Genomic DNA, 24,452 nt, shown 5'->3' with positions numbered 1-24,452 from the left:
GACCACACAAGCTCACAGAACGGAACCGCCATGTGCTAAAGCAGCTAGTGCGTAAATATGGTCTGTCCTCGGTTGCATTACTCACTGCCAAGTTCCAAACTGCCTCTGGAAGCACCGTCAGCACAATAACTGTTGGTCAGGAGCTTCATGAAGTGGGTTTCCATGGCCGAGCAGCCGAACACAACCCTAAAATCGCAATGCCAAGCGTCAGCTGTAGTGGTGTAAAGCTCACCACCATTGGACTCTAGAGCGGTGGAAACGTGGTCACTGGAGTGAATAATCACGCTTCACCATCTGGCAGTTCGACGGAAGAATATGGGTTTGGCGGATGCCAGGAGAACTGTACCTGCCCGAATGCATAGTGCCAACTGTAACGTTTGGAGGAGGAATGGTGGTCTGGGGCTGTTTTTCATGGTTCGGGCTAGGCGCCTTAGTTCCAGTGAAGGGACATCTTAACACTACAGCATACAAAGATAGAGGATTCTGTACTGCCAACATTGTGGCAACAGTTTGGGGAAGGCCCTTTCCTGTTCCAGCATGACAATGTCCCTATGCAGAAAGCAAGGTCCATGGAGAAATGGTTTGACGAGATAGGTGTGGAAGTACTTGACTGGCCTGCAGAGAGCCCTGACCGCAACCCCATTGAACACCTGTAGGATGAATTGGAACACCTACTGCGAGCCAGGCCTAATCGACCAACATCAGTGCCCGACCTCACTAATGCTCATGGCTGGATGGAAGCAAGTCCCCGCAGCAATGTTCCAGCATCTAGTGGAAAGCTTTCCAAGAAGAGTGGAGGCTGTTATAGCAGCAAAGGGGGGGACCAACTCCATATTAATGCCCATGATTTTGGAATGAGATGTTCGACGAGCAGGCTTCCACATACTTTTGGTCATGTACCTTGTCCAGCACTATGGACATATTCAATAACATGAGACATGCATGGAACCATGGAAGATGTAGTGATCACAGCCAGAACAGTGTAGTTTTGAATCTGTTAAATAGAACAGAGGCCATTTTAGTACTATCAATTCATCATAAATACATTGGTATGATTCACAGACCTGCCTCTTTGCACTGAAACCAAATACACATCAAAATATTTCTCCAAAGTGATAATATAAAAAAAAACTGAGGCATATCTTACATGCGAAGAGTTTATTTATGAATAATCTGCAATGTTATACAACACTAGCACACTCTGACTGTATGTATGCTCCTTTTTAATGATCATAACATGAATACAGACAAACATGTGGCTCCAAAAACAGAGTTCCCTTTTTACAATACTCAAAAAAATACCTTGCTTTCATTTTAAATACGTGGCGTACATTTTTGGAAATAAAATATGCATTATATGAAATATAACAGCTGCTTATTGGGTAGACTATAGTACCAAATGCGATTATATGCAAATACCTCTCTCTCCATAACACCTTCTTACGAATTACATGCAATAACAAAAAGAAAATGGATGCCTGTATGCACGTACAAAAAAAGCTGTACAGACTTTGTATGAAAATAGAAAACATCACAGCAAGATATGCAACGATAGTATCTATGTTACAAATAGCTTGCAGTACAAAAGGTCTATGAGAATGACCATTTAACGATAGTCCACCTGGAACCTAGCCTAGAGTTACAGGGCAAAGGGTTGGTAGTGTCAACCATAGAATTACAATGATTAGAAGTAGAATCATACTTAGAATTTCAATCATTCTAATTCGATGGTGTCAACATTATCCTGTGCTTGATATCAGAGCTACTGTATCACAAACTCAAAGCTCAAACTGACTTCCTGCTTACGCAACATCCATCCGTACCGCATAAATTCAATCCCGGGGTAAAGATAATAGTAGTATGTTTGTAGCAAGCGGAGAAAAATAACATATTGAAGTCTTTATACATGGAAAACTGTTTTGGTTCAGAATTAGATCTTTCAACAAGTACTGGTTGATGACACACACGGCCTTACATATAGTCTAATGTGATATGCAAGCCAGTTATTTGAGCAACAACATAAAGGTGTATAACAATTACAATTAAATCCTTAGTGAAGAGCATGTAAACATATGAATTGCTATGCTTTGCCAGCTTACAAGGCGTTTGATATGTTGAACGTTTACATTTATCAGGTTAATGAATTAACATTTTATATATCAAAGATATAGTTGATTTCCATAACATACATTTCATTATTATTGCCAAAATAACACAAAATGGTCTTATCCATATACAATTAAGGATGAATTACAACATGTCCAGTTGAAATAAGAAAATGAGCTTAGCCATTAAAGTACACATACTGTATGTGTTGAACATAAAGAAACATTTGGTACGCCTCAAAATGGCAGCATATCCCCTATATCCCTCCAACTCAACTCTGGACCTTGAAGCCAGTTCCGCTACATTTTTTCATTGTTCCCTTCTAATCAGGGACTGATTTACACCTGGGACACCAGGTGGGTGCAATTAATAATTAGGTAGAACAGAAGAACAGCCGGCTGCTGACCTCATAGGGTAAGAGTTGAGTACCCCTGCCCTACATAGTCCACTCATTTTGACTAGGGTCAATATGGCTCTGGTCAAAAGCAGTGCACTATGGCATAGGGTGCTATTTGGGACTCAACCTACCACAGAAACAGAAGTGTGTACAAGGCACACTGAGATCCTTACATGTCTATCTATTGTTCCTTGCAAAAAAAAAGCACTTTTGGAAAAAATGTGATACATTCACGTGATATATTCACGTGATATCTCAAAAATGGATTTATGTGAGCAAATGAAACTGCACGGTTAAATATAAACCTCTTTTACATTTGAAAATATACTTAAAATATACTTCTTTTTTTGTACAGTATGAGGATTGATTAACAAAAATAAATACATTTTGCGAAATGAAATGCTGCTGCGATTGCTGATGCTGAAAGAACAAAATCTGACCCCTGACACAGTCCTGACACAGTCCTGACACAGTCCTGACACACCATGGCACTAGAAATGAAAGGAAACGGTCCTCACATTCACCCAAGGAACCCCTCCAATGGTGAACCACCAGCGACTCACAGACAGTTGACACAGGACCAGTGACGTTAGCTAACAGTGCCACCTCTGGTGCTCTCAGTACCAAATGGTAGAGATTTAACGCAACGATTTGTAATGAGATCAATGTCTTGGGCCCCATCTCAAATGTAGGTGTCTAGGGGGCAGTTTGGGATTGGGCCTTACAGGACACAGGCTCTCGGCTGCTCTCTCAAAGCAGCCCCAAGAGAAGCCCTGTGTAACAACAGTATTGCTCTGAGTGACATTTTTGTCAAACACCACAGTGTTTTATATCTAGCCTGATCCCAGATCTGTTAGTGCCGTCATGCCAACTGTCAAATCAATGACCATAGGAGGTGGCAGGACAGCAAAAACAAATCCGGGACCAGGCTATTCTCAGTCTGGTCCAGCCTCGTATTGAATTACATTCTCAGGCTCACGGCCAATAACAGAAAACAGGAAAGATGTATCCATTGGTAATAACATCTCAAGAGCTTTCAAAATCGGATTCTTCTTCGACATTTAAGTTCTCAACGCAGGTAAGAAAATATACAGTTCAGCAACAAACCTCACAAAGGTATGTTGGAATAAAACCTTAAACCTCTATAATTATTATTTACATTTGGTGTGTGCGTAAGTAACACTGATTGTAATGCGAGACGTTTGTCTTTTTGTGGATTCATCTCATAGTAACGGTTTGTGTTTGAAAAGCAGAAGCACTTCTTTACATTCATATTCCAACATCAGGCCTCTAGGAAGGAACCACAGTGCTGTTGTATTGGGATTTGTGAGACAGTTGATGACAGACATGCAATTCCAAGAAAACCCAGCTGACGTCCCAAATGGCACCCTATTTACTATATAGTGTACTACTTTTTACCAGAGCCCTAAGGGCCCTAGTCAAAAGTAGGACACTAATGACTGGAAGCGTCTGGAAGGAGAGGAGGATGGTGAAGAGGAGGAAGAGGAGGGTAAGTAGAAGTATGAAGGCCAGAGGACTGATGGGTCCAGGTGGTTCTCTTGTTTGGCAGTCGAGAGGACATTGGAGCACCAAGAGTCAGACAGACATTATAGACTGTTGCGTAAACAATGCTTGTACTGGTGAAAAGGGCGCACAGTGGTTGGAGGGGGGGGGGGTCATGGGGTGAGATAAAGTTTGTGTCCTAATTCCCTATCTAGTGCACTACTTTTGGCCAGGGCCGATAGAGTTCTGGTCAAAAGAAGTGCACTATATAGGGAATAGGGTGCTATTTGGGAGACACACAAAGGCATTGACTGAAACGTTTACGGACAGATGGACGGACGGAGCGGTGACCAAAGCCAATTCCCCCCCAGATGTCGAAGGTATTGATAGAGGTCGAGGTTACACTCTCTCCACTCGACTAGGATCATAGGAGTCTGAGGAGTAAAAGAACGGACACCAATCACAATCCAGTCAGAGATTCACGATGATGATTCCATTAGCTAAAAGGTTCATTCATACACAGTAATGAGAACACAGGGAAAGTCTGGGTGCCAGTCTGTTTGTGCAATCATGCCAACTCTTGGTCACTCATTGCAATGCCAATCTGTCAAGAACACAAACAGATCTGGGACCAGGCTAGGAAAATCCTTATTTAAAACAACTTGTTTCAGTGAGTCACAGTGGTCTCGGAGGACTCACAGCTCTCACACACACACACACACACACACACACACACACACACACACACACACACACACACCCTTCCATCGACACCCGCTAAACCAACCCAATAAACATTTCTATCATACAGCTGGAATCATCGTTTCTGGAGTGGTTTTATGGCCGGATTCTCCCACAGTTCTGCTATAAAAACACCTTATTGTCCACTTAGGTCAAACTGCCATTTAACCAGCCAGAGCAAAGGTTGCATCCCTACTAGTTCATCTGAGAATGTTCTTAGTGTGTTTTCCAGCAGTATTAGTCTTTAGAATGTATTAAAACCAAGTCTAAATGAAACTTATATCACTCATATGCTAGGATAATAGCTCCCTCTTGTGGCACACATGCCAAAACAAATCTCCCTTCCACTAATGAACGAGGCTGAAAAAATGCATCTTTCAAGATCAAACAAAATATATTTACCTGTGCCTATTGTACAAGAACGTATTTAATGCACTTTGAACTGTAGTATGAAAAGTGTTTTAAAATGGATCTTATTTAAGACATGCATGTGTCCATGTTCCTACCGTACCCGAGAGCATTTCGCCGCCCTCTAGGGTGGGAGAGGAGCCACAGGAAGACACACTGAAGCTCAGGGGGAGGGTGATCTCTCTCTTGGCCACCGTGCCGCTACGAGGTTTAGGGATGGGCTTGGGGAGGAGAGGAGGTTTCATAGGTCTGGAGACCGGCTCTGGCCTAACCTCCTGTTGGACATCTGGTTTCTCACTCCTCTCCGCCTCCTGCCCCTCTCTTTTCTCATCTGGCTCTACCACCTCATCCTTCTCCACCTCCTGCCCCTCTATTTTCTCATCTGGCTCTAACACCTCATCCTTCTCCACCTCCTGCCCCTCTCTTGTCTTCTCCTCTCTTTTTGTCTTTGGCTCTTTCTCCTCATCCTTCTTCCCCTTGATTTTGACTTCCTCTTTCTCCTCCTCCTCCTGCACGACATCTGGCTCATCTTCTATCTCTTTCCCCTCCGCCTTGGACTCCATCCTCAACTCCTCCATCTCCCCCCTCTCTCTCTTCTCCTCTGCCTGCCTCATCCCTTCCCCTGGGTTTGCGTCGTTCTCTCGCTCTGCCTCTACCACTACCCCGGTCTCTTGTTCTGGTTCTGCCTCTCCTGAACTCCTGACACGGATGCAGGAGACGGAGAACGGCTCATCCATGTGGGCCATGCTCTCCGTGCAGCCAGGTGATATGGAGGAGGGGGACGAGGAGAGCCTGGGGGAGGCACCACCACTACCGTGTCCCTTCTTTCCTTGCCTCTCCCCACCCCCTCCCACACTCAGCACGCTGAGGGCCAGCTCCTCATCTCGGGTCATGGGCAGAGACAGGGGCAGACTACTGGGAGGGAACTCCGGTAGCTCCAGCACCATGGAGGGGTGGCTCTGGCTCTCTCCACCTCCTCCAGCATGTCTGTCTTCATATACTGATAGGCTGTCATCCTTACTGGGTCCTCCTCCTTTCTCCTCTCCCAAGGTAACCACGGATACGTCTACCTCCATCATCCGTTCGTACTGTCTTCTCACATGCTTTGTCTCCGTGTCTCTGTCTGGACTGTGCTCCTGGGTTTCTTCTTTGTGTTGCCTCTGATTCTCTGTGTTGTCTCTATGCTCCTGCTCCTCCTCTTTCTGTTCAACCAGGCCCAGTGATTCCACAGCCTGTGCTCCTTCTGGATGGAGTTCTGGTGTCTCTTCCCCAGTCTTTGTGTCATATTGGTTCTGCTGCTCTCTGTAAGGGCTGTGCGCCTGCGTTTCACCTATGCCAGTCTCTCCCTCCTCCTCGCTCTCTTCCACCACCCCCTGCAGTGACTCCTCCTCTCTCTCCTGGACCCGGCTCTGCAGTGACTCCTCCTCTCTCTCCTGGACCCGGCTCTGCAGTGAATCCGGGGCTACGTCTATCCCCAGTATCCTGGCTGCTCTCTGCTCCATCGTCTCGTTCTCAGGGATCCCCTTGGCACACTTCACCTCATATAGATTACTCAGGTCCTCCGTGGGCCTGGTGTTCGCCTTCTCCTTGATCAGCAGGGTCTCCAGGTGTCGATCTGCCAACGTCGCCTCGTTACGCCAACTCAGAGGATCGGAGCTGACGCTGTATCTGTAGTCGCCATCCTTGAAGGCGATCGCTGCCTCCCGGGTCAGCCTGCCGGGTCGTGGTGACCCCCGCAACCCTTCACCTCTTGGCGACCTGCTGTTCTCACTCCGTGCCCTGCGGATGTTCAGATTGGGCACATGGCCTCTGAATCTGGGTGGCACGACGGGTACATTATCCGGCTTTACCTTCCTCTCCTCTTCCACTACTTTAGTGGGGCCCAGCTCGTCCTTATTACTGCCCTCACAGATGTGCGCAACCTCAACCTTGCTGCTTTTGGCTAGAGATGGTTTCTCTCCGCTCTCCCATAATAGCTGTACGTTCTGACATAGTTCCTCGTGGTCTAACGATGTGAGCGGTGTGGGGCCACAGTGCTGGTCCTGCTCTCCGAGACACCCAGGGGCCTCAGTGTAGACGGTGAGCCCCACGTCCCTCAGTAGAGACTCCTTGGCGACGTCCTGCTCCTGCCTGTAGGTAAGCCTGGGGTCATAAGTTTCCCTGTGGTCACTCTGTTCATTGTGGAGTTTGTAGTCTCTGAAACCAGTTGGCACCAGGTCCTCTCTCATTGGTCTGGGGATGCTGGTCCTGTTCTGGGGCTGGGGCCTGAAGAAGGCACTCCTCACCTCCCTATATTCTGGGTCTATAGAGGAACCAGGGCCCCAGCTGTCTAGTCTGGGCCTGATGGTAGGGACGTTGTTGTTGGGTTTGTTATTCAGGCGCTGGTCTGGAAGGCTAACTGTCTCCCGCTCAGAATCAAGAGGGGGAGGGGCTATGGGCTGATGTTGTGTGTCTTCTCCGCTCAGCTCCATGATGTTCCTGTACACCTCGTCCAGGTCATCTATACACTGGTCCACACTGGGTCTCCTGGGCTGGACCTTCTGGTTCTTCTGGATCTGGTCTAGTTCTACGCCTGCAGCCTTGTTGAAACACTCCAGCTCCTCGATGGCGTCCCACGGCCGCCGGCTCACCGGCTTCAGCAGGAACTGACCAAACGCCACCTGGCCCTGGCTATTAGCGTTGACATCGTCTGGGGGTTTGGTAGTGGTGTTGGAGGTGGTGGTAGTAGCACCAGTCTTTCTGGATGTGAAGGTATGTTGGTCTCTCTCCTCCCCAGATCCAGAGGGTGGAGGCTGGGGTGGGAGTGATGGAAGTGACAGGGGCTGGGCCGGGCTGATACTGAGGCGGGAGAAGGCGCTGTTGCTGGACGGGTGGAGGTTCTTCTGGCCTTTCATGGGGTAGCCCACGCCGTAGGATGCGGACACAGAGCTGCAGTTGGGTCCCACGCTGCTGTCTGTGGTTGTGTCTGAGGCCGGGTGGCCTGGCTCCTGACTCCCCTGTCCTCCAGGCTGACCTGTCCCCCCTGTACACCCAGGACCCTTCACGGGGGAGCTGGTCTGGGTTTCCTGGTTCCTGTACTGGTCCCCGGGCCAGGAGCCGGCATAGCACAGCTCCTTGTCAGCACTGGCCTGGAGTGACCAGGCGTCTACTATCTCCTTCCTCAGAGGACCCTTCCTGGTGCTTCTCATAGAACTGAAGCTGCTGGTGTGGGAGGGGGGTTTGAGACCCATGTCTGATAACGACTTGCTACGGAGGCTTTGGCTGTTGTCTGATTGGACCACAGTGTTCTGGTTGTCTTCTGTGGCGAAGACGCTCACGATTGGCAGACTACTTGGCAGACTGTCTTGCATCTTCTCGTTATTGTTCTGGTCTGCTGTGGAGACTGAGTCTTTATTGGTTTGTTGTTGCTGCATGTGGATGGGAACAGACACCAGGCAGAATATGGTCTCACTGTGAGACTTCCTCTTAGAGTTTCTGTTGTTGTGGTCTACCCCCGAGTCTCCTGGAACTATCTTCTTCACCTGCGTGATGGTTGTTTCCGAGAATCCTTGGTCTGAGCTGGAGCTAAGAAGCACCGATGAAGCCGTGGCTGGGGGCTGGAAGGCAGAGAAACCACCTAGGTTGTTTTTGGGAATATACCTGTTACAGTTTTGGTCAGTTGCTGCTGGGAAGTTATCTAGTGAGCCAGTCTCTTTGTGCAAATCGCTGTGCTGCTGCTTCCACCGGTTATTCTTATTGTCATAGTCGCTAGTAGACTTCGGCGTTGTCGGACTGGCTGGATCTGACGTGCTGGCAAGTGTCGGCGGGGCCCCCGTGGAGGCGAGGGACAGGAAGGCACTGTCATCAGACGAGTGGTCTGACACGGTGACACTGGGAAGCTCAGAGGATGTGGAGTTACGGATGTGGCGAATGTTGTCGGGGTCCGTCATGGAGTTACCTTCGCCGCCTAGAGACGAGCTTCCTCCCCCGGAATTTTGTCGGACACGTGGGTCGTGGACGTACTGGATGCCAGGACCCAGGCCCGGCTGGTGCTGCTGCTCGCTGTAGCCAGGGTAGAGCTGCTTCCGGTGGGGCACGCTCCTCTCTCCGAGGGGCTCTCTCTGAGGCTCCGGCCAGGACCCTCCTCCACCGGTGTGTCTGCTACTGAACCAGGGGTCCGGGGTCCCACGCATCTGTTGCTGCTGGAACACCTGGTGGTACCTGATAATAACAAATTATAAAGTATTTAACATCTACATTGTATATTACATTAATGTTCATTTGGTCATTTAGCAGATGGTTCTCTACAACAGAGCGCTTCAAAAGCAAAGTAAACAAGTAATATTACAAATCACAAGTAAGGCTACAACAAGTTGCTACAACAATTACCTGTAGTTCACTGGGACCTCTCCATAGCCCCTGTGACCTCCATGGCCCCCTCTCATAAGAGGAGCTCTCTTGGGGGGATACGATGGGGGAGGGATATAACCCGGAGGATCCGTGCCGGACCCTCCATCTTGTGAATAATAGTCCAGCCTGGGGTCACCCATCCTGGGGTGGGGGAGGGGGGTTCTGTCCCTGGCCTGGGGCTGTGGAGTTGATGCTGCTGCTGGGTCTCCTGACAGCGTCTCAGAACTCCCCCGGGTCTGCTGGTGCACCTCATAGGACGGAGGCCGCAGGGGACGGCTGAACCGGGTCTTTGGTACCAGAGAGGCCTGGCTAAGCTGGCTGGCCATACTAGCCTGACTGGATGGTCTGCTGTCATTCTCAGACCACCTGTCCCCTGTCCCAGCCTGGTTGTGGTTATATCTGTTGTAAGGGTCGTGATGGGACCCTGGGTGGCCGTTGACCTTCCTGTACACGTCCTGCCCAGACCCAACAGACCCAGACATGGACACGTATTGCAGGCTGTCCGGCGGCAGCATTCGGGGCAGAGACTGGGACTTCCCTTTGTTCCTGGGCCCCATTACAACCACAGCGCCATCCGGTGTCCGGAGGTGGCGCTGCTGCAGTTGCTGCTGCTCCTGAGCCTGAGCCCAACTGTCGCCCTCGCTGTCCGAGAGCTGGCGGGCAAAGCTGACCACGGCGGGTCGCCACTCGTCCGTGCCCAGGCTCTGACACTTCCTCTCCACGGCAGCCGTCGTCCACTGCTGCAGCGCTGCCTCTCTCTGCTTGGAGCGGGACTGGGCCTGGGACTGGACTGCCCAACGCTGCCTCTCACGCTGCTGCCGCTGATCCTCTGGGGGCACCTAGACAGACAGAGGACAACAATGGAAAGCAGTCTTTGTATAGGTCTCAAACGACAACCTAGTCCCTATGTAGTGCCATACCTTTGATCCAGGGCCTATGGGGAATAGGGTGCCATTTGGAACACGCATTATTGTGTCATCCTCAGTGGTTACACTATGTCTTTTAAAAAGGTCAAATAAACTAATCACAGATTTAAATCACCTCCTGTCTCTGTGGCTGCTGCACCCCCTCTGACCTATAGCCTCCTCCTCGAGGTTCTCTGAAGTCAGCGTAATCCAGGAGAACACTGAAGTCCTGGCCTCTCCTCCTCCAGTAGGACACGTCTCGGTGGCCCCTGGACTCTGAATACACCCCTCTGGGCCCCTCACAGAACCTAGAACACAGAGAAGACAACACAGTATTAGAACCTAGAACACACAGAACCCAGTATTAGAACACCGTATGAGAACCTAAAACACAAAGAACGCACACTATTAGAGACTAGAGCACTCATACAGTGCCGTCAGGAAGTGTTCAGACCTCTTGACCTTTTCCACATTGTTACTTTACAGCCTTATTTTAAAATGTATTAAATTGTTTCCCCCCCTCATCAATCTACAGACTATACCCCATAATGACAAAGCAAAAACAGGTTTTTAGAAATGTTTGCTAAATTATTAAAAATAAATAACTGAAATATGGCATTTACAGCATCGAGTCTTCTTGGGTATGACGTGACAAGCTTGGCACACCTGTATTTGGGGAGTTTATCCTATTCTTCTCTGCAGATCCTCTCAAGCTCTGTCAGGTTTGATGGGGTGCGTTGCTGCACAGCTATTTTCAGGTCTCTCCAGAGATGTTAGAGCGGGTTCAAGTCCGGGCTCTGGCTGGGCCACTCAAGGACATTCAGAGAAGCCAGAAGCTTGTCCGGAAGTCACTCCTGCATTGTCTTGCCTGTGTGCTTAAGGTCATTGTCCTGTTTGAAAGTGAACCTTCGCCCCAGTCTGAGGTCCTGAGCAGGTTTTCATCAAGGATCTCTGTACTTTGCTCTGTTAACCCTGACTAGTCTCCCAGTCCATGCTGCTGAAAAACATCCCGACAGCATGATGCTGCCACCACCATGCTTCACCGTAGGGATGGTGCCAGGTTTCCTCCAGATGTGACGCTTGGCATTCAGACCAAAGAATTCAATCTTGGTTTTATCAGATCAGAGAATCTTGTTTCTCATGGTCTGAGAGTCCTTTAGGTGCCATTTGGCAAACTCCAAGCGGGCTATCATGTGGCTTTTACTGAGGAGCACTGTCTTTCTGGCCACTCTACCATCAAAGTCTGATTGATTGGTGGAGAGCTGCAGAGATGGTTGTCCTTCTGGAAGGTTCTCCCATCTCTACAGAGGAACTCTAGAGCTCTGTCAGAGTGACCATAAGGTTCTTGGCCCTTCTCCCCAGATTGCTCAGTTTGGCCGGGCGGCCAGCTCTTGGAAGAATCTTCCATTTAAGAACGATGGAGGCCACTGTGTTCTTGGGGACCGTCAATGCTGCAGAAATGTTTTGGTACCCTTCCCCAGATCTGTGCCTCGGCACAATCCTGTTTCGGAGCTCTACGGACAATTCCTTCGAGCACATGGCTTGATTTTTGCTCAGACTTGCACTGTCAACTGTGGGATCTTATATTAGACAGGTGTGTGCCTTTCCAAATCATGTCCAATCAATTGAATTTACCACAGATGGACTCCAATCAAGTTGTAGAAACATCTCAAGGATGATCAATGGAAACAGGATGCACCGAAGCTTAATTTCGGGTCTCATAGCAAAGGGTCTGAATACTTATGTAAATAGGTGTTTTTATTTTTAATAAATGTGCAAAGGGCAACTTGTTTTTGCTTTGTCATGTGTAGATTGCTGAATATATATATATATATTTAATACATTTTAGAATAAGGCTGTAACATAACAAAATATGGAAAAAGTCAAGGGGTCTGAATACTTTCCGAAGGCACTGTAACCCAGTATTAGAATGTAGAACACAAAGAACACAGTATTAGAACCTAGAATACACTATTAGAACACACAGTAGTTGATCCTAGAACACACAGTAATAGAACACACAGAAATAGAATCTAGAAACCTAGAACACACACAGGACACATCAGGAATAATTCTACAGCAAGATGTCATTGAGGCCCTCTTCCACTGGAGGGAGTCAGAACACTACTGGTAGAGGAATAGAGACATCAGTGGTCTGTCTCTCCCCATCTCTAAAGGCTAATGTAGAATGGAAGGGTTGCTGCTGTGTGACCATTAGAGATACACACGCATAATGCAAGCCAACTCCCAGTCTCTGGATAGGATGTAGGCCTAGTTACAGCTATTTCTGGATATTCCTACTGTACATGCAAAGAAACATGACATGTGTGCACCCTACGGTCTGAGAGAAGCTGATTCTCCATGCTTTTTTCATTTTCTGTCAGTGTAGTCAGCCGTGAGAATTAGGTAAGTTCCACTGCATCCCATATCTTATATTACAGCCTAGTTAGTCAATAGCAAGTGGATAGCATCGGCACCTCCTAGTGGAAAGATGAGGTATAATACATATTTACCTTCAACAACTAAGCTAAAAACACCCCAGCAACAACCATTGTAAAAAGTGTCACGTATATGATTTTAATGCTTACATTTTCTAATCAAATGCACTTGAGGCAAGGTTAGGCTATGCAGGTTGAATTATATATGCCTAATATAATCAATGTTACCATTGTGTAATATTCAAGGTCAAATCCCTGTTCTATGAGCAAATATGAAAAACAACAAATTTAAAAATATGTACATATAAAAAAATAAAAAAATCTACATCTACTGAAATAGTATATAATCGAGTGTCATTGGGTACTGATATCATAGAATTACATAGAGAATGAATTCAGCTACAGAGCTATACAATACACAAACCTCCAGCACTGCTACTGCAACTAGGCTACTCAAGCTGAAAGGACAGACGAAAGAATGAGTGTCTCTGTAAAAATCCTAAATTTTAACACCAAGGGACATTCCCCCGGAAAGGTTGCCATTGCATAACACCTTAACTGAACTAAGAATAGCAGGCAGCATCTCTTCTCCATATTTAAATGCTGCGTGCATTATTAATGTTGAATGCATTATATAAGGAAGGTTCTATGTGAAGCGATGGAGAGAGGGGCTATCGATAGCCTACTACTGATCGGGGTTTTAAAACAGGCAGACGTCCCTATCTGTCTCCATGCGTCCCAAATGGCATCCTATTCCCTATATGGGTCATTCTACAGAAGTGGTGCAAATTGGGGGTTGGAAAAACATGATCATTTGTATCCTGTTTTTGCCAAACTTTCAGCACACGTCTTCCAACATATGTCAGGTAGACATACAGTTGAAGTCAGAAGTTTACATACACCTTAGCCAAATACATTTAAGTTTTTCACAATACCTGACATTTAATCCTGGTTAAAAAAATTCCCTGTATTAGGTCAGTTAGGATCACCACCTTATTTTAAGAATGTGAAATGTCATAATAATAGTAGAGAGAATTATTTATTTAAGCTTTTATTTCTTTCATCACATTCCCAGTGGGTCAGACGTTTAAATACAGCATTGCCTCTAAATTGTTTAACTTGGGTCAAACGTTTTGGGTAGCCTTCCACAAGCTTCCCACAATTTGTTGGGTGAATTTTGGCCCATTCCTCCTGACAGAGCTGGTGTAACTGAGTCAGGTTTGTAGGCCTTCTTGCTCGAACACGCTTTTCAGTTCTGCCCACAAATTTGCTATAGGATTGAGGTCAGGACTTTGTGATGGCCACTCCAATACCTTGACTTTGTTGTCCTTAAGCCATTTTACCACAACTTTGGAAGTATGCTTGGGGTCATTGTCCATTTGGAAGACCCGTTCGCGACTAAGCTTTAACTTCCTGACTGATGTCTTGAGATGTTGCTTCAATATATCCACATCATTTTCCTTTCTCATGATGCCATCTATTTTGTGAAGTGCACCAGTCCCTCCTGCAGTAAAGCATCCCCACAACATGATGCTGCCACCCCCGTGCTTTACGGTTGGGATGGTGTTCTTTGGCTTGCAAGCCGCCCTCTATTTGCTCCAAACATAACAATGGTAATTATGGCCAAACAGTTATATTTTTGATTCATCAGACCAGAGTACGATCTTTGTCCCCATGTGCAGTTGCAAACCGTAGTCTGGCTTGTTTATGGCGGTTTTGGAGCAGTGGCTTCTTCCTTGCGGAGCTGCCTTTCAGGTTATGTTGATATAGGACTCGTTTTACTGTGGATATAGATACTTTTGTACCCGTTTCCTCCAGCATCTTCACAAGGTCCTTTGCTGTTGTTCTGGGATTTATTGGCACTTTTTGCACCAAAGTACGTTCATCTCTAGGAGACAGAAAGAGTCTCCTTCCTGAGCGGAATGACGGCTGCGTGGTCCCATGGTGTTTATACTTGCGTACTATTGTTTGTACAGACGAACATGGTACCTTCAGGTGTTTGGAACTTGCTCCCAAGGATGAACCAAACTTGTGTTTTTTTCCTGATGTCTTGGCTGATTTATTTTGATTTTCCCATGATGTCAAGCAAAGAGGCACTGAGTTTGAAGGTAGGCTTTGAAATACGTCCACAGGTACACCTCCAATTGATTCAAATGATGTCAATTAGCCTATCAGAAGCTTCTAAAGCCATGACATCATTTTCTGGAATTTTCCAAGCTGTTTAAAGGCAGTCAACTTAGTGTATGTAAACTTCTGACCCACTGGGATTGTGATACAGTGAATTATAATTATAAAATGACTTGTGTCATGCACAAAGTCGATGTCCTAACAGACTTGCAAAAACTATAGTTTGTTAACAAGAAATGTGTGGAGTTTTAATGACTCCAACCTAAGTGTATGTAAACCTCTGACTGTACATACTACTCACACACATTTGTTTGCATTGCATATTTTAAATACTTAGCTGAATTCCTTACCATCCCATTAAATTGGCCAGGTCCAAAACATACTGATAATGTTTCAGTAAAGGGAGAATCATGCACAGTATTGATCCTTTTGATTAACCTTCTATTACAGATACATTTTAGAAATTGTATTTGCATACCAAATTAACACAATGGTAAAAACATGATTTAACCTGATTTTCTAAACCTTCAAGTTGAAATTTAGAGAAATATCATCTATATTGTTCTCTGTAAAATGTTCAATGTTGATTGTATATATTTGAAACTTGTTGATTGATTGATTTACTTATGCATCTAATTAAATATGTTGTTGGATGCTTAAATTGTCAATTTACCTATCTTTATTTTGGAAAAATAACATCCGTTTCGGTGTAAATCAATCAGATAAATGGAGGACTCATTTTAGTATAGATATTGCCATTCAGGGCTTCCACCATTGAAAAGTAAGCTGGGTGGGGATTCCCTTTTTCTCCCCAATTTTCAATCTTGTCTCATCGCTGCAACTCCCCAAAGGGATTGGTGGAAGCGAAGGTGGAGTCATGCGTCCTCCGAAACATGACCCGCCTAACTGCGCTCCTTAACAACTGCCAGCTTAACCCGGAAGCCAGCCACACCAATGTGTAGGAGGAAACACTGTTCAACTAGTGACCAGGGTCACCCCGCAGACACCCGGCCCGCCACAAAGAGTGGCTAGAGCGCGATGAGCCAAGTAAAGCCCCACCAGCCAAACCCTCCGTTAATCCGGACGACGCTGGGCCAATTGTGTGCCGTCCTATGGGACTCCCGGCCACGGCCGGTTGTGGCACAGCCCAGAAATGAACCCGGGTCTGTAGTAACACTTCTAGCACTGCGCCACTCGGGAGGCCCCAGACGTCTATGTTTTGACCAAATAGATGTAAATGTTTGGGCTCTTGGAGGGTTGGAGCCCCCCTGCTGGCTATGAAACTTAATACACTACACTTTTCCCTGAAGTGTGCACTTGTCCACTACCCACATGGTGGTCCTCTGTAGCTCAGTTGGTAGAGCATGGCGCATGCAACTTTATAATGGAGATAGCCTCAATGGCGCGGTCTGTGCTGTCACAGACACCATAATGGCACAGATACAAAGATGAGACCTCTATATATCTCTATGGTGTCAATTGTTACGGCTGGGACAATTTTGGTTTGGACACAAGTAACATATGGCTGGCTATCTTTCATTTGGACAGATGTACATCCCAGCAAATATACAGTGGGGCAAAAAAGTATTTAGTCAGTCACCAATTGTGCAAGTTCTCCCACTTAAAAAGATGAGAGAAGCCTGTAATTTCCATCATAGGTACACTTCAACTATGACAGACAAAATGAGAAAAAAAATCCATAAAATCACATTGTAGAATTTGTTATGAATTTATTTGCAAATTATGCTGGAAAATAAATATTTGGTCACCTACAAACAAGCAAGATTTCTGGCTCTCACAGACCTGTAACTTCTTCTTTAAGAGGCTCCTCTTTCCTCCACTCGTTACCTGTATTAATGGCACCTGTTTGAACTTGTTATCATTATAAAAGACACCTGTCCACAACCTCAAACAGTCACACTCCAAACTCCACTATGGGCAAGACCAAAGAGCTGTCAAAGGACACCAGAAACAAAATTGTAGACCTGCGCCAGGCTGGGAAGACTGAATCTGCAATAGGTAAGCAGCTTGGTTTGAAGAAATCAACTGTGGGAGCAATTATTAGGAAATGGAAGACATATAAGACCACTGATAATCTCCCTCGATCTGGGGCTCCACGCAAGATCTCACCCTGTGGGGTCAAAATGATCACAAGAACAGTGAGCAAAAATCCCAGAACCACACGGGGGGACCTAGTGAATGACCTGCAGAGATCTGGGACCAAAGTAACAAAGCCTACCATCAGTAACACACTACGCCGCCAGGGACTCAAATCCTGCAGTGCCAGACGTGTCCCCCTGCTTAAGCCAGTACATGTCCAGGCCCGTCTGAAGTTTGCTAGAGAGCATTTGGATTATCCAGAAGAAGATTGGGAGAATGTCATATGGTCATTTAATAAAAACTAAACTCGTCGTGTTTGGAGGACAAAGAATGCTGAGTTGCATCCAAAGAACACCATACCTACTGTGAAGCATGGGGGTGGAAACATCATGCTTTGGGGCTGTTTTTCTGCAAATGGACCAGAATGACTGATCCGTGTAAAGGAAAGAATGAATGGGGCCATGTATCGTGAGATTTTGAGTGAAAACCTTCCATCAGCAAGGGCATTGACGATGAAACGTGGCTGGGTCTTTCAGCATGACAATGATCCCAAACACACCGCCCGGTTAACGAAGGAGGGGCTTCGTAAGAAGCATTTCAAGGTCCTGGAGTGGCCTAACCAGTCTCCAGATCTCAACCCCATAGAAAATCTTTGGAGGAAGATCAAAGTCCGTGTTGCCCAGCAACAGCCCCAAAACATCACTGCTCTAGAGGAGATCTGCATGGAGGAATGGGCCAAAATACCAGCAACAGTGTGTGAAAACCTTGTGAAGACTTACAGAAAACGTTTGACCTCTGTCTTTGCCAACAAAGGGTATATAACAAAGTATTGAGATAAACTTTTATTGACCAAATACTTATTTTCCACCATAATTTGCAAATAAATTCATTAAAACATTTCTAAATTTGTCCATCATAGTTGAAGTGTACCTATGTTGAAGATTACAGGCCTCTCTCATCTTTTTAAGTGGGAGAACTTGCACAATTGGTGGCTGACTAAATACTTTTTTGCCCCACTGTATTAGTCCCAAATCCTACTTTACATATTTCTTGATATATTAGATGTTCGGTAGTGACACTTCTTAAAAATACATGAAGATTTACCAACTTGCTTACTCATTTTTTCCAAAATATCTGCAGGCTACTCACCATGTGGCTATTCTGGAGAGGGGTGCAATCCCATCACCTGGTGATATGTGTAGGGGTGTGGCTTAAGGTACATTAATGCTACAGTCTTTTAATGTGCGTGTTACGGTGGGACAGCATTTTTTAGAGAGATTTTTTACAAAATATATCAATATTTTTAAATGTAATAATAGAAGAACTGAAGGCCTAGTGGTTAGAGCGTTGGGCCAGTAACCGAAAGGTTGGTGGATCAAATCCCCGAGCTGCCAAGGTCAAAATCTGTCGTTCTGCCCCTGAACAAGGCAGTTAACCCACTGTTCCTAGGCCGTCATTGTAAATAAGAATTTGTTCTTAACTGACTTGCCTAGTTAAATAAAGGTAAAATAAAAAATAGTGCACTATAAAGGAATAGAGTGCCATTTGGGATGTAAAATCTGTCTGCAGAACTGGGCATGCTCAGACGGATGTTGGCGCTGGGGTCTATCATCAGCAGTAGTAGCAGCAGTACTAGTCTGTTTACAACACAACTGTCCCATGTGGCAGATTAAGACTCCAGAACACATTACCCCAACTCCCTGTCTACTGGCTTTATCGGAAAGGGAGGGAGGGAAAGATAAAAAGAAAGGGAGAAATAGAGAGGTGAGAGAGAGAGGGAGAGAATCTGTGGTGCAGCATCCCAATGCAGAACTCCTATACTGACTGACTCCACCTTTGCATGACTATGTGCCAAACAAGATTCCTGCAACAGACCAACTGTATGATTAACAACATGCAAGCAAGAGATGTCAAGATTGCATGCAATGATAAAAAAAAAAAGGAAAACAACACTAGCATTCCAAAAGATTAAGTAGACGGACTCACCCGCTATCTGTCGTGAGAGAATCGCCCAAGGAGTGGGTGTCACCTTGGTTACCGCTGTCGGCTTCCCTCCTCTGTGTTTGGCTGTTCCTGTCCCTCCATGCATTGTCAGTGTGACTCGAGGAGTAGCTTTTGGTTGGGGCTGGTGGCTGGGGCTTCCTGCAGTTATTGTTGCCGTACACATATACCCCCGGCGCAGAGTCTATCTCATACCCGTTCACCGTGCCGTGACCACCACCAGACCGGCTCTCTAAGATCTCCTGGCGACAGGAGGAAGGGTCGCCGTAACGCTTGTTATCGTATGAGGACGGGGGGGTGGGGGAGACGGCAGTGGGGGCGGTAGAGGTGTTTTGGGGCAGCTTGTATCCATGAGAGATAAGCAGGTCCTCCACGCTGTACATGGTCGCATTTGTTTTGCTGGTGTTGTTTTTGAAAGAGGGGCGGGTGGAGGGCGTCACTCAGACCTGGTTGCTAGACGCAGCGAAAGGAGCCCGAGCACAGCTGCACAGCTGACTGGCCATCACTGGGAAAACAGGACAGAAAGAGAGATAGATAAAGAGCGGGGGGTGTTAAAACAATTATCCCTCTGTCTCCATATCATTCTGTTTAGAGTACTGCCCAACTGGACGGAGAAGAGGGGAGAGGCGAGAACAAAACCCCCCATTTCAAAGCCTCCGCTCCTTCCACCACAAACCAACCGCTCTGTCTGCCTCCCTCTCCTCTCCTTCCCTTCCCTCTCCTCTGCCCGACAACAGGACGCCCCTCTCCTCTCCCCATTCTTTCCCCATCCTCTCCTCTCCTCCCCTTCTCTGCTCTCCTCTCTGCCCCACAACAGGAGTCTCTCCATCTCAGTCCGAGACAGAGGTCTGATACTAAGCCCACCACATGCAGACAGCGGGAGAGGAAAATCACCAGCGCTAGTTAGAGCAACCCAAAATATCCTTATTATCAATAGTAATAACGGTGCTAGTGACACATATCATGTAATAACTATGTAATAATACCTGAACTGTAGAACTGTAGCCCTGAGGCAGCGGCTGGTTGGCTAGCCCATGTTTGGTAAATCAGCGGTGGGGATTGGGAGGGTAGTCAGTGTTGCAGTGGATCTTGATGTAACAGGCTAAGCGGTGCTCCCCTCATCTTGTGTTACTCAGCTTGCCTGCACCACCAGGACTGTGTGTGTGTGTGTTCCAGCCTCTATCCACATCCAAATCCTAATCTGGGGCGTAGCTATAATAATCACCCACCCAGCCAGCCAGGCATACAGCTCCAGAACGCCCTGAGGATATTCCTGAATCCTGGGCATATGCCTGAAAGCCCCTGGGTAATATGAGTGGATTATACTCTGCCTGTATTGTAGTGACCTGTTAGTGATGTTTACAGCAGCGTACCACTGGACAGATGCTAACGCTAGTCTCCGTGTCATTGTATACCAAACAAGAGTTAGCCTAGTTCAATGGTTCCCAACTTAGGGTATGTGTACCCATGGGTGTACTTGGGCTATCCACAGGGGGTACTTTGGAAGACTTATAAAACCATAGGCTTACTGGTAAAATGCACATGAGAGGATACTTTGTATGTCCAAACAGAGCTAAATGTGAGTCGGGTACAGTAACCAAAAAATATTAGGAATCACTGGCCTAGTTTATACCAACACCTGGGATTATACTTAAAGCAGAGATAGGAGGACAAGCCTGTGGTAGTCTAGAGTAAATCACAGTGTTTCAATAAATAATATTCTACAAAGTATTGTATATAGGCCAGAGGCCGTATGAATCAAGCATCTCAGGTGCTAATCTAGGATTACTAATTAAACAACTGATCCTAAATCAGCACTACCATTCTGAGATGCTTTTGGAATGCAGTTCCAGACTGGAGACGTCTTGTATCGGTGTTGCGTTGCTCTATTGCCTTGCCTGCCGTCCACCACCTTAGTCGTGGTACTACCTAGGTGACTAACGGTCTCTCTAGGAGCGTGAAACACTGCCCGCTCTCTTTGTATGACCAGCCCACTAATACGATTATCTTTCTCATGTAAAACCTTAAACCTGTTAGTATTGGGGGATTGACTCTTGGCTCTGGCGCAGTGTTACTTTTTCCTGTTTAACTGTTGCCAACTGCATTTTGGTGGAGCATTTTCTTTCAGGCACATTTCTGTTAGAGTAGATAGCTGTGAACATTGCACAAAATAAATGGATTTGATTACTGATGAATTAGCGTACTGTCAAACTCAGATTCAACTGCAAACTTGTTTTCACAATCTTGAACCCAAAATGATGCAAAGTCTCAATTAGATAGGCCTAAACGCCAAATGTATCCAAGCCATGCCAGATGTGACACTATGTGCAAACCACATTTTAACTGCAAACCCCATTCCATCTCTGCTAATGCAACTGGTAAAACAAAGAGTTCAACAGTTCAGTCAACCTAGGATAGCGTTGTCCTGTGACATTTCTCCCATTTCTAGCAGCAACAAGTGAAGCGATACACCATCCTGGACCCTGGTCTACACAGAGGCTGCTATTCCCTACGTTGTGCTTTTCCAATGAGACAGCGGGCCGCCAGTGTTTAATGTTAATGTTCGCTCTAGTGTTATTATATCACGACACTAAAGACTTGTGGCCTGCAGAATCAACAGCCTGCATCATTTGAGACTGTTGCTTTGTTAGTCGGTGTTAAAGTTCACAGTTAGCCATTGTTATGTAAATGCCAGCTGAAAAGTACCCAAGACCTTGCCTTGGCTCCAAGTCAGAGTAGGTCTGCTGGAGCCATGGCCCAGTAAGACACGGGTGCTGGCCCGTGTAGTTGGAAACAGAGCCTTTTGGGTGAAACACTGGAGTAAATCATCATTGGAAATACGCAATAGGGCACTACTTTTGGCACACATACATTATGTTCTTCTATCCTCGTGGGGACCTAAAATTAATTTCCATTCAAAATCCTATTTCCCTAACCATAAGCCTTACCATAACCATAACCCAATCCTTAAACCTTACTCCTAACCATAAACTTAACCCCTAACCCCTTACCCTAACCATAACCCCTAAGCTTAAAATAGCCTTTGTCCTCATGGGGTCGTGGGAAATGTCCCCATGAAGGAGAATTTTCCTTGTTTTAACTTTAGGTCCCCACAAGGATAGAAGAACCAACCCACAGACAGACACTCACACGTGTAATTCGGCAATGTCATAATATAATCAAAACTGATTATGATCCATAACATATGCTGCCCGATGTAAGACATATTTAAACCCACAATCCTAATTCATGTCAGTCAGTAATCATCTCTAAATGGGCCTTATCTTCACCATCACCAGTCAACATCAGGATAAGTATTTCCCTTTTCCCCTCTGTTCGTGACCCTCCTGGCTCCCAATCCCCCTTAGCCCCCCCCCCCCCTCCTGCCCTAGCGTCCAACGGCGAGCTCAGTTTAAATATCACTAATTCTCTTACGCAATGGAATTACCATTTGATATCAAATAAAACTCCTGATTCAGGCAACAGCAGCAGCCCCGGATAGCAACAACGGCCCACTTTCATTCCCTTTTTTCCTAACACCACAACAACAACAACATTTGAGTTTTGTTAACAATACGTGTGTTGTGTTAGCTACTGACTTAGATCTTTAATGATCCTGGCATGGAAACACTTCTACTGTTGTTGCTGCTGCTGCGGATTCTTGAAAAGTGCAGATCTGGTACTTTTTAATGATTTGACTCTGTCAAAATGAAATTAATGATCTTCTTTATGGATATCATGGAGGCCTAGCTAAGCTAAAAATAAGCTAAACCATATGCAGACCAGATCTGGCATTTCACAGCACTGTACTCTCTCTCACACTATGTAGCCTAAAGAAAATGAATGTCGCCTAACACTCATTGACATTTCTTCAATCACAACCACTTGGTAGGCTAAATTAGATAACAAATACTAGATAGAGTCCAAATAATAAATCAGCGTGTTTTCTGGTTTGACTGGTTTGTAATGAAATACGGTGCATTTGGAAAGTATTCAGACCCCTTGACTTTTTCAACATTTTGTTACATTGCAGGCTGATTCTAAAATGGATAAATCGTTTTTCCCCCTCATCAATCAACACACAATACCCCATAATGACAAAGCGAAAACGGGTTTTTAGAAATGTTTGCAAATGTATAACCCCTCCCGCAAATATCACGGTTAAATAAGTATTCAGACCCTCTACCCTTCAGTACTTTGTTGAAGCATCCCGGACAGCGATTACAACCTTGAGTCTTCTTGGGTATGATGCTACAAGCTTGGCACACCTGTATTTGGGGAGTTTCTCCCATTTTTCTCTGCAGATCCTCTTAAGCTCCATCAGGTTGGATGGGGAGTGTCGCTGCACAGCTATTTTCAGGTCTCTCCAAAGATGTTCGATCAGGTTCACGTCCGGGCTCTGGCTGGGCCACTCAAGGACATTCAGTGACTTGTCCCGATGCCACTCCTACGTTGTCTTGGCTGTGTACTAAGGGTCGTTGTCCTGTTGGAAGTTGAACCTTCGCTCCAGTCTGAGGTCCTAAGTGCTCTGGAGCATGTTTTCCTCAAGGATCTCTCTGTGCATTGCTCCGTTCATCTTTACCTCGATCCTGACTAGTCTCCCTGCCGCCGAAAAACATCCCCTAAGCATGATGCTGCCACCACCATGCTTCACTGTAGGGATGGAGCCAGGTTTCCTCCAGACGTGATGCTTGGCATTCCGGCCAAAGAGTTCAATCTTGGTTTCATCAGACCAGAGAATCTTGTTTCTCATGGTCTGAGATTCTTTAGGTGCCTTTTGGAAAACTCCCATCTATTAGGTGAAATACCAGTGTGTCATCACAGCAGAAAGATTTGTGAAGTGTTGCCACAAGAAAATGGCAACCAAGAATTGACAATACAACCCATATTTATGTTTTTTTATTTTCCCTTTTGTACTTTATCTATTTGCACAACGTTGCAACACTGTATATAGCCACAATATGACATTTGAAATGTCTCTTTTCCTTTGGAACATTTGTGAGTATAATGTTTACTGCTGCCGCCACCATGCTTCACCGTAGGGATGGTGCCAGGTTTCCTCCAGATGTGATGCTTGTCATTCAGGCCAAAGAGTTCAATCTTGGTTTCATCAGACCAGAGAATCTTGTTTCTCATGGTCTGAGAGTCTTTAGGTTCCTTTTGGCAAACTCCAAGCAGGCTGTCATGTGCCTTTTACTGAGGAGTGGCTTCCGTCTGGCCACTTTACCATAAAGGCCTTATTGGTGGAGTGCTGCAGAGACGGTTGTCCTTCTGGAAGGTTCTCCCATCTCCACAGAGGAATTCTGGAGCTCTGTCAGAGTGACCATCGGGCTCGTT

General features: G+C 46.0%; 1 protein-coding gene across 1 annotated transcript in view; it reads right to left on the bottom strand.

Annotated features, from left to right (window-relative positions):
- Positions 1-1,143: 1,143 nt before the first annotated feature.
- The window catches only part of LOC139420420 (uncharacterized), a 34,744-nt gene continuing 11,435 nt past the window's right edge, over positions 1,144-24,452 (bottom strand). Inside the window, exons 3-7 of the mRNA XM_071170500.1 lie at positions 19,101-19,620; positions 10,586-10,757; positions 9,524-10,383; positions 5,259-9,355; positions 1,144-4,440 (exon numbers count right to left, since the gene is read on the bottom strand). Of these exons, the coding sequence (XP_071026601.1) occupies positions 4,406-4,440; positions 5,259-9,355; positions 9,524-10,383; positions 10,586-10,757; positions 19,101-19,498 (5,562 nt within the window). The 5' untranslated portion in view covers positions 19,499-19,620 and the 3' untranslated portion in view covers positions 1,144-4,405. The remainder of the gene's footprint in view (positions 4,441-5,258; positions 9,356-9,523; positions 10,384-10,585; positions 10,758-19,100; positions 19,621-24,452) is intronic.

The sequence above is a fragment of the Oncorhynchus clarkii genome, chromosome 11 (genome assembly GCF_045791955.1).
Source record: "Oncorhynchus clarkii lewisi isolate Uvic-CL-2024 chromosome 11, UVic_Ocla_1.0, whole genome shotgun sequence".
Lineage (NCBI taxonomy): Eukaryota > Metazoa > Chordata > Actinopteri > Salmoniformes > Salmonidae > Oncorhynchus > Oncorhynchus clarkii.
The sequence above is the reverse complement of the archived record's forward strand: the minus strand, read 5'-3'. Positions and strand labels throughout refer to the sequence as shown.